The sequence below is a fragment of the Rutidosis leptorrhynchoides genome, chromosome 3 (genome assembly GCF_046630445.1).
Source record: "Rutidosis leptorrhynchoides isolate AG116_Rl617_1_P2 chromosome 3, CSIRO_AGI_Rlap_v1, whole genome shotgun sequence".
NCBI classification, from domain to species: Eukaryota; Viridiplantae; Streptophyta; class Magnoliopsida; order Asterales; family Asteraceae; genus Rutidosis; species Rutidosis leptorrhynchoides.
Genome location: NC_092335.1, coordinates 425,115,420 through 425,126,799, shown reverse-complemented (window position 1 = coordinate 425,126,799; position 11,380 = coordinate 425,115,420). Strand labels below are relative to the sequence as shown.

Here is an 11,380-nt window from a genome sequence, read left to right as displayed (position 1 = left end):
GGAAGTTCTTATAAGTACACTTTTTGGGTGGTTGCATGTAAGGTTGTTGGAACATTTGCATTTGGTATGGATTCATCATCATGGGATTTTGGTAAGTAAAAGTGTTTTGCGGTGGCATATAATATTGGTTAGGTATTTGATTCTGAAACTGGTTCTGGTGCACATTAGGTATCGTTTGGGATTGCGCGGTTGGGAATCCAGGTGGTGTATCATCATTTCCAGAATGTCTCGCCAATTCAAGCTCATTAATTTTGTCCTCAGCCTCTTTCAGCTTGCTTTCTAACTGAAGGATGTAACTATTCTGATCATCATCCGACTCAACACCCTCTTCTGGTGCTCTGAATGTTCCGGGGTTGGATGAGCCAGTTGCGTTTCTATCAGCCATACCTGTGCTACAAAACATCTCACACAAAAGCTTAGTGGATAACAGTTAGTTCAATCACAACTAACACACGTATATCCTATTTTCACTTAGCCCCCACCCCTACAGACATGTTTGACTTGCCTCAGGGTTTGGGAACAAAGTACGCGCACACACTTGCTGCCAAACCATGCTCTGATACCAACTTGTAACACCGGCCATTTTTTTTTTTAAAATACACAGCGGAAGACTTTATTAACAAACACAATATAAATCACGTCATTACGTTTAAGTTTACACAACGGTGTTACGTTATCACAAAACATTATTTATACAAAAGTCCATATCAGAGTTGGGTTGTCAAACATGTCTTCTGCAATAGCACCCTTCCCGACTAGCAGTACCTAAACCTGCAAGGGGAGAATATGTGGGGGATTAGCGCACCGCTAAGTGAATGAAATCTATCTAACAGATATAGCTTAAGTCACCCACAAGCTATATACTAACAACAACACATGCTAACTATCAACTAGCATACAATAAGACAATACGAGGATCGGCGGCTTGTACGAGCACACGACTCCTAGCTGATCGGACTTGAGTCTACCGATAGTCCCTGCTACTCAATTCACAGTATAGTTATCCAGATGCAGGGGATGCATCATTCACACTATACTCTACAATCAGTAGCCTATGGACCCAACCTCCCCTAGGCACGGTTGACCTCATACGGACTCTAACCTCTCCTAGGCACGGTCTCGAGTCCCCAGTCTCCCTAGGCCCGACTGGTGCCATTCACACAGTGTACACATAATTCACATACAACATCAGGCAAACGATATTATTCTATCATGACAATTCCTACACTATGCATGGTAAAAGAGTCAACCACAGTAGCATGATATGCTACTTAAACTCTATCCGTAGATAGACCCACTCACCAATTACCAGCAACTGCTCAGTTATTATTTCTGAGCTTCTTCCTTGTCCTTATCTCCTTGATAGACTTAGTAATCTGTAAGAAACAAGATGGTATGAACAATTTGAGCTCTAGAACACAATTTAGGAATTAGGGTTTGAAGAGGTGGGAGTTAGGTACGGGAGTGAAGAATGAATTTTCTAGAAATGGGAAGGAAATACAGTACACTATTCTCTTAGTTGGGTTTAATTCCCACACTGAGCAACACACGGGTATTTACCAGTTATCTGATATCTTTCGTACAGGATTAGGTAACCTAAACGAGGTCCAAATAAAATAAACAAACCTGTTCTGGGACCCTTGTCACAAACTGGACACAACACAAATATAATAAAACACTAATTAAATAATTAAAATAAAAGCACTTAAGACTAAGCACAAACCCTAAGGGCAAAATAGACAACTTACAACTAGCTCGGGTTTCAGTCTGTTACAGTTGTAATAACATAACGTGAATGTTTCAACCTTCTGTTATTGAATTTGTTTGATTGCGTGGTTTTTTTTTGTTAAAATGCAGGTGAAAGTATATTTTATTGTTTAAGATAACGAACTGGGTCCTAGGAGGATTTTGTTGGTGCATTATAGTCCCCAAGTTCATTACGATCAAGTTGAAATGCTTTAACGTTTAACTTTCACTGTTGGAATGCAACCGCACAGTTGCAGGTATGCAACCGTACGGGTAGAATGGGCAACCGTACGGTTGCAAGATGCAACCGCATGGTTGCAAACGCTGTAAGTATTTAATGGGAATTACGAGTTCATTGTTAGGGTTACGTGTCCTAAACACATCTAATCATCAAAACTGATTCCCAGCAACCCTAGCACTTGGTTTGATCGTTGCTGTAAGTATTTAATGGGAATTACGGGTTCATTGTTAGGGTTACGTATCCTAAACACCTCTAATCGTCAAAACCGATTCCCAGCAACCCTAACACTTGGTTTGATCGTTCTTAGTAATTCTAAAGTCAATACTCAAGCTAAGATCATTAGTTTATTGTTTGTTTTGATTATTAAACCCAATAACGAGTTTTTCCGCACTCGTTATTGAAGAGACAAGATCGTATAATCCTGTTTACACGATCCTACAACATAACGTAAGTTTATGAGACAAATATATATATAAAACAAAAGTATTGTGGGAGTCCCTATTATTATTATTATCATCATCATCATCATCATCATTATTATTATTATTATTATTATTATTATTATTATTATTATTATTATTATTATTATTGATTAAACAACTTTTTAAATTAATATAACTCAACATGTATGAAGTATAATGGAAAAGATCAACAATATGGCTCTTTAATTAACAATACCGCTACTCTCTCACCACCAGCGATTCCTCGTATTCTAAATTGTTTAGAAATGGAGTCAGAGAGTGCGCATAATGCACAATTTATCCGGTATCAGATCTCGTGATCAGAGGCTTGATTACTCGAGATTTACTTTTCTATTGAGAATCAATGTTTTCACTTATAACGAGGTTTCCTCGCTAATCCAAAAAAAAAAGTACGCTTCCACATAAGATACAACGAAAACAATATGAAATATTTGATATAAATATAGTTTGTCCATATATTTAAGTCCAACAAAGTTCGAAGACGTATTAATTCTCAGAAAATAAAAAATATGTTATAATTCAGTAGGCTTATAACTACCTTTAGTGGTTTGATTCTTGATGTTATAATTCAGTAGGCTTATAACTACCTTTAGTGATTTGATTCTTGATTAAGAATACTAATAATGAAGTGTAAGAACAAAGATGATAATGGAGAGAAAGAAAGAAACACTTTGTAAGTGTGAGAATTGGTGCCAGTTTAATGCTTGCATTCATGGCTATTTATAGCAAAAATATCACAAGTTTAGGTAATACAATAATATTACTTTTGTGTATCAATAATTGACTATCCATTTATATATATATATATTTATATATTATAACACTCCCCCTTGGATAGCAATTTTGTTTGTTGAAGATCAACTGTAAGTTACTGCCTCGTTAAAAACCTTGCTAAAGAAAACCCAGTGGGAAAAACTTTAGCTAAGGGAAAAAGAGTGCAGCATGGAGTTGACTCCCCCTCAAGTAGACATCGCTTCGGTTGTTACATCTTTTGAACATGTCTCATGCCAATGTTATGAACGTGTGTTCTGAAAATAGCAGTTGGAAGTGCTTTCGTGAAAAGATCAGCAGAGTTTTTGCTGGATTGAACATATCTCATTTCAATCTCGTTGTCCTTAATGAGATTTTGAGTGTATGAGAAGAATCTAGGAGGTATGTGTTTGGTTCGGTCACTTTTGATATACCCTTCTTTCATCTGTGCTATGCAAGCTGCATTATCTTCATAGATAATTGTTGGACTTTTATCGCGTTTTAGTCCACAAGAATCAGTAATGATTTGTGTCATTGATCTCAACCAAAAACATTCCCGAGTAGCTTCATGTAATGCAATCACTTCGGCATGATTTGATGATGTAGCAACAAGTGTTTGTTTTTGAGAACGCCATGATATTGCAGTACCTCCATTTAGGAATACATATCCAGTTTGAGATTTAGCTTTATGTGGATCAGATAAATAACCTGCATCAGCATAACCAACCAAATCTTGTTTTGATTCGTTAGAATAAAATAATCCTAAATCAGTAGTTCCTCGAAGGTATCGAAATATGTGTTTGATCCCATTCCAGTGTCTTTTGGTAGGAGCAGAGCTGAATCTTGCCAACAAATTAACTGCAAAAGAAATGTCAGGTCTTGTACAATTTGTAAGATACATAAGAGCTCCAATTGCACTAAGATATGGTACTTCTGGTCCAAGAATATCTTCATGATCTTCACATGGACGAAATGGATCAGTTTCAACATTGAGTGATCTAACAACCATAGGAGTACTTAATGGTTTTGCCTTGTCCATATTGAAACGTTTCAAAATCTTTTCAGTATATGTTGTTTGATGTACAAGTAAACCATTAGGCATATGCTCAATTTGTAAACCAAGGCAATACTAGGTTTTTCCGAGATCTTTCATTTCAAATTCTTTCTTTAGAAGTTGAATGGCTTCATAGATCTCTTTATTTGTACCTATGATGTTAAGATCATCAACATAAACAGCTATGATCACATATCCGGATGTTGTTTTCTTAATGAAAACACAAGGGCAAGTAAGGTTATTTGTATACCCTTTGCTTATCAAGTAATCACTTAATCGGTTATACCACATACGTCCAGATTGTTTTAACCCATATAAAGATCTTTGTAATTTAATCGAATACATTTCTTTGGGTTTTGCATTTGATGCTTCTGGTACCTTAAATCCTTCAGGTATCTTCATATATATATCACTATCAAGTGATCCATATAGGTAAGCAGTCACAACATCCATGAGATGCATTTCTAAATTTTTAGAAACTGCCAGGCTGATTAAGTACCTAAAAGTAATTGCATCCATAACAGGGGAATAAGTTTCTTCATAATCAATTCCCGGTCTTTGAGAAAAACCTTGAGCTACAAGTCTAGCTTTATACCTTGTAACTTCATTTTTCTCATTTCTTTTTCGGACAAAAATCCATCTGTATCCTACAGGTTTCACATCTTTAGGAGTGAGAATGATGGATCCGAAAACTTTTCTTTTATTGAGTGATTCTAATTCAGCTCGTATTGCTTCTTTCCATTGAGCCCAATCATGTCTATTTTGACATTCAACCATAGATGTTGGTTCTGGATCATCATCATTATTCATGATGTCATATGCAACATTAAATGAAAATTTCTCATCAAGATTTTTCATTTCATTTCGGTTCCATAATATTTTTGAATATGCATAATTGATTGCAATTTCTGTATTGACATCATCAATCTCCTCTGCAGTAGGAGTACTGATTTGTGGTTCTTCTTGAACACTTTCTTTTACTTCATTATCAGCTGATTTTCTTTTTCGAGGATTTTTATCCTTTGAACCAATTGGTCTTCCACGTTTCTGACGTGGCAAAGATTCATGAGTGACGTTATTGCCAGCTTTTGGAATTTCAATTCGAGCTGGAGTATTTACTGCTGGTATATATGATTTTGTCACCGTTTTTGTATCTGTAAATGCATCAGACAATTGATTTGCAAGTTCTTGTATATGCATTATCTTTTGAACTTCTGTCTCGCATTCTTTTGTGCGAGGATCAAGATACTTTAATTGAGGTTCACACCATGAAACATCATTTTCTTTATTTTTCATTTCTCCCCCTAATCTAGGGAACAATGTTTCATTAAAATGACAATCAGCAAAACGTGCTGTAAAAACGTCACCTGTCATAGGTTCAATATACCTTAATATTGAAGATGTTTCATATCCAACATATATTCCCAACCTCCTTTGAGGACCCATTTTTGTACGTTGTGGTGTCGCAATTGGAACATACACTGCACAACCAAATGTTCTAAGATGGGAAATATTTGGCTCTTGACCAAAAGCAAGTTGTAGGGGGGAATATTTATGACTTGCACTTGGTCTGATGCGAATCAATGCAGCAGCATGTAAAATTGCATGACCCCATATAGATACAGGGAGTTTTGTTCTCATTATCAATGGTCTAGCGATTAACTGTAAACGTTTAATCAATGACTCGGATAAACCATTTTGTGTATGCACATGAGCAACAGAATGTTCAACAACAATTCCTATAGACATGCAATAGTCATTAAATGCTTGAGATGTAAATTCACCAGCATTATCAAGTCTCACCCTTTTAATGGTGTAATCAGGAAAATGAGCTCTCAATTTAATAATTTGGGCAAGAAATTTTGCAAATGCCACATTACGGCTTGATAACAGACAAACATGAGACCATCTGCTAGATGCGTCTATTAGAACCATGAAATATCTAAATGGTCCACATGGTGGATGAATTAGTCCACATATATCACCTTGAATTCTTTCAAGAAACATTGGTGATTCTTTCTCAACCTTAAGTGGTGAGGGTCTAGTTATCAATTTTCCAAGAGAGCAAGATGTACATGGAACCATTGTATCATGATGGATTTTTCTATCCTTTAGTGGATGTCCATGAGTACATTCAATAATCCTTTTCATCATTGTTGATCCTGGATGGCCTAATCTGTTATGCCATAAACTGAATACACCAGGATCAATATATTTTTCGTTAACTACCATATGTATTTCTGGTACATTTATATGTGTATAATGTAATCCAGAACTAAGTCTTGGCAGTTTTTCAACCACATGACTCTTGTCAGTGATACTTAAATATTTCTCATTTTCTGTTGTCACTGACTGATAATCATACCCGTTAAGGTATATGTCGGAGAAACTCAATAAATTTCTGCTTGACTTGGGAGAAAATAAGGCATCATTTATTAAAAATTTTGTACCATTTGGTAGTATGAAATTTGCCTTTCCTATCCCTTTTATCAAGTTAGCAGGTCCTGATATTGTATGTATAGTTCCTTCCGTTGGTTTTAGATCAATAAAATATTTCTCGGATTTAAGTATAGTGTGTGTAGTTCCACTATCTGCTATACAGAGATCTCCACCACTTGATTGATGTTGTATTCCAGCAAAATTCATATTGAACTTCATATATAAGAAATAAATAGTGAGTACATTAATATTACACAATATTTTAAACGCAAATAGATAGTACTGAAACATTTAGCAAACATAATGACAAAGACAGACGATATTAAATCGTTTATTTTTCGAAAGACACACAACTTAAACATTCAAGAAATCTTCATATAAATCAGATGGTTTCTCAGTGACTGTTGGATCGACGTTATCCACAAAGTTTACTTCCTTTTCTTTATCTTTCAGCGAATCCTGATACATCTTAACAAGATGTTTAGATGTTCGGCAAGTATTAGCCCAGTGGCTCATTCTACCACATCTGTAGCAAGATTCTTCAGAATTTTTAGAAGAATTTTCTTCAACATCTTGTTTAGTGGGCTTGTTTTGTGGTTGATATTTATATTTTCGTGGATTATTGTTTCTTTGACCACCACGGCCACGACCACGACCACGTCCTCGCCCATTACCATTACCATAAGGATGGTTTCTACCATAGTTATGGCTTTTGGCATGATGATGGTGATGGTTATTATAACCACGACCTTGCCCGCGTCCTTGTCCCTGTTTATAATTATTTGCAGTATTTGCTTCAGGGATTGCAAGTGTACCAGTAGGACGGGATTGCTGATTTTTCATTAATAGCTCATCATTTTGCTCTGCAACTAAGAGATATGAATTAAGTTCAGGATATGTTTTGAACTTTAGCATTCTCAAATTTCTTTGCACTGTGATGTTTGTAGCATTCATTGTGGAGAAAGTTTTCTCCATCATGTCTGCATCACTTATTTCATGTCCACAGAATTTAAGTTGTGAACATGTATTATACAGAGCTGAGCTATATTCATTTACTTTCTTAAAGTCTTGGAACCTTAATGTTCTCCATTGTTCCATAGCAGCTGGAAGTAAAATTTCTCTTTGATTATTGAATCTGCTTTTGAGACCTTCCCATAAAACATGGGGATCTTCTACAGTCACATAATTATTTTGTAAGCATTCATCAATATGTTGATGAATAAAGCAACATGCCGTTGCTTGTTCTTTTTCAGAACAAGTGTTGTTTTCATTTATGGCTTCAACAATGCCCATTGATTTAAGATGCATTTTTACTTTTATAACCCATGGCATGTAGTTGTTTCCAGTTGATTCTAAAGGAGTAAATTTAAGCTTTTCCAGATTCGACATTTTCTATTAAAACAAACAACATGATAAATTATAGTCACTTTATATTCATAAGTATATAAACATTAAACATAAATTTAATATAACATAAATGATAAGTAGGTGACAGTGTCGACCATATGTAAGCAATCATTAATAAATGTTATATAACATAAATATAAATATTAGTAAACATAAATGATAATTAGGCGACAGTGTCGGCCATATAAATGTTAGATAATAGAAATATAAATGTTAGTAACATAAATGATAATTAGGAGACAGTGTCGGCCATATAAATGTTAGATAATTGAAATATAAATGTTAGTAACATAAATGATAATTAGACGACAGTGTCGACCATATATTATTCAGGTGGTATAACCGACCATATATCATTTAGGTGGCAGAGCCAACCATAATTAGTATTAAGATTATCGTGCTGATAACGTGTTATAATTCAGTAGGCTTATAACTACCTTTAGTGGTTTGATTCTTGATGTTATAATTCAGTAGGCTTATAACTACCTTTAGTGATTTGATTCTTGATTAAGAATACTAATAATGAAGTGTAAGAACAAAGATGATAATGGAGAGAAAGAAAGAAACACTTTGTAAGTGTGAGAAATGGTGCCAGTTTAATGCTTGCATTCATGGCTATTTATAGCAAAAATATCACAAGTTTAGGTAATACAATAATATTACTTTTGTGTATCAATAATTGACTATCCATTTATATATATATATTTATATATTATAACAAAATAATAATAATAGAAAATAAAAAATTGTATAAGAACTAATGGATCTCACACGCAGGCAACGTTTAGCAAGTAAAATTTAGTTTAGCAAGTAAAATTTAATAAACATTATTCAATATATTAGCTTGATAGGTAGCTACTATAAATCATTTCGAAAATACTTGCAAACAGATTGAAAAGGATTGTTCCAGGGTTAATCGGTGAAGAACAAAGCGCTTTTATGGAAGGTAGATATATTTTAGACGGAGTTCTTATTGCACTTGAAACGGTGGAATTTGTAAAAGGAAAAAAATCAAAAAGCTTTATTCTTAAAGTAGATTTCGAAAAAGCTTTCGATTGTATCGATTGGAATTATCTCTCAAATATCATGGAATTAATGGGTTTTCAACCTAAGTGGATAAAATGGATAAATTCATGCCTCACATCCACCTCAATTTCGGTCCTCGTTAACGGTTCTCCAACTCATCAATTCAATCCTAAAGGGGCGTTAGACAAGGGGATCCTCTTTCTCCTTTTCTCTTTATAATCGCCGCTGAAGGTTTGAATTATTTGTTTAATGAAGCATCAAAAGAAAATCTCTTCAAGGGTGTCTCTGTGGGTAATAACAATATCAAAGTATCTCATCTCCAATATGCGGATGATACTATAATTTTCGGGGAATGGGATCAAGTATCGGCCAAAAACTCCTTAAAGATTCTCAAATGCTTCGAGGATCTCTCGGGGCTAAGAATTAATTTGAGTAAGAGTAGCGTGTATGGTATAGATACTTCAAAGGTTGAACTTGAGACATTATCATCATGGCTAGGATGCCAGCAAGGTACACTCCCTTTTCCTTATCTCTGGCTTCCCATCGGTGCAAATTTGAAAAAACCAAAAACATGGTTACCGGTTATAGAAAAATTTGACAAAAGACTTTCAAATTGGCATGCTCGGACCATCTCATATGGAGGGCGTTCAACTCTTATCAAGTCGGTACTCTCTAGTCTTACTCTTTATTATTTTTCACTTTTCATTGCCCCGACCTCAATTTTAAGAAAACTCGAAGCTTTAAGGCGTAAATTTTTTTGAGGCGGGACTACGGATCTTAATAAAATGGCATGGGTTAAGTGGGATATTATTTCATTACCGTATTCGTTGGGCGGTTTAAATGTTGGTTTTTAAAAAAAATAAAAATTATGCTCTCCTCGAAAAATGGTGGTGGAGATTTTTTAATGAACAAAACTCTTTTTGGGTCCGAATCATCAAAAGTATTTATGGGCATTCGAGAGGGTTGGATGTATCGGGTAATTTCCTGTCATCCATTGATAATAGACCATGGTGTAACATTATTTGTATCGGCAACACCCTAAACAAGTTAGGGTGTAATTTTTCTAATTCGTTCATTAAGATTATTGGACAGGGAAGAGATACTTCTTTCTGGTTGGATAGATGGCTGGGAACTGAAGCGCTTAAAGACAAATATCAAAGACTTTATCGTTTAGAAGTGGATAAAGATGTTCGGGTAATTAATAGACTAAATTGGATTTCTTCAGGAGCTAATTTTTCTTGGAATTGGTCTGTTCAGCCAAGAGGTCGCAATGCTGCTGACCTTATCAAATTATGCAACGAAATTTCACACTTTGTAATAACTGGAAAAGAAGATGATGAATGGCAATGGTCTTTAGATAAAAATGGTAAATTCTCTACTAAAGCTCTTAACAATATCATACTTCAGTGCTCGACTCAATCATCTACACAAAGTATCCCTACACAATTGAACAAATTGATCCCTTAGAAAATTGGATTTTTATTTGGAGAGCTAAATTGAACAAAATACCGGTTAGAATCGAGCTAGACAAACGTGGTATTGATCTACATTCGGTAAGATGCCCCGTATGCGACGTTGATCTAGAATCGGTACATCATATTTTAATTAATTGCAATTACGCAAAAGAAGTTTGGAAGCTTGTCTACAAATGGTGGAATATTAATCTTCACATCAATCCTTCTGTTGCGGATGTTTTCGATATAAATCAGTCAGCTCTCTCTTCCAAATATGGTAAACAAATATGGCAAGCCGTATCTTGGATTACCGATTATATGATATGGAAAAATCGTAACGATAGAGTATTCGGAAATAACGCCCTGTCTCCTGCTCGTTTAGTAGATGAAATTCAAATCAAGGGATTTGAATGGATCTCAAACCGTTGGAGGAAGGGGCATGTTTCGTGGCACACATGGCTTGCTAACCCAAAATCATTCGATTGCTCGGTGAATTCTAAAATCGGAATAGGGTGACTCCTTTTAATATGTAGACCGATTTACTAGTTTTTCAAGATTTCATTTGTTACTGTATAGTTACATTCCTAGGTGTTAAATTGATTTTAGGTTGGAAGATCAAATGAGTTGGATATGGGGTACTTTGTCGCTCCGTAAGGTAGCACTGTAACTCATATTCTTCTCGGCTTGTTATCAAGTGTATCTTCTCTCCTGAATATCTCTTTATATCCTTATTTCAGCTCGTGATGTATTGTATATATTAGCTCCGGCTCGGTCTTGTATT

The 11,380-nt window shown here is 35.1% G+C and overlaps 1 protein-coding gene across 1 annotated transcript; it reads left to right on the top strand.

The window, feature by feature from the left end:
• The first annotated feature begins 8,879 nt into the window (after nt 1-8,879).
• On the top strand, nt 8,880-11,115 carry LOC139901443 (uncharacterized). The gene is made up of 6 exons (XM_071884158.1): nt 8,880-8,896; nt 9,010-9,290; nt 9,401-9,810; nt 10,238-10,339; nt 10,403-10,511; nt 10,553-11,115. The coding sequence occupies exons 1-6, from the start codon at nt 8,880-8,882 to the stop codon at nt 11,113-11,115; spliced, it is 1,482 nt and encodes a 493-aa protein (XP_071740259.1).
• Nucleotides 11,116-11,380: the final 265 nt, after the last annotated feature.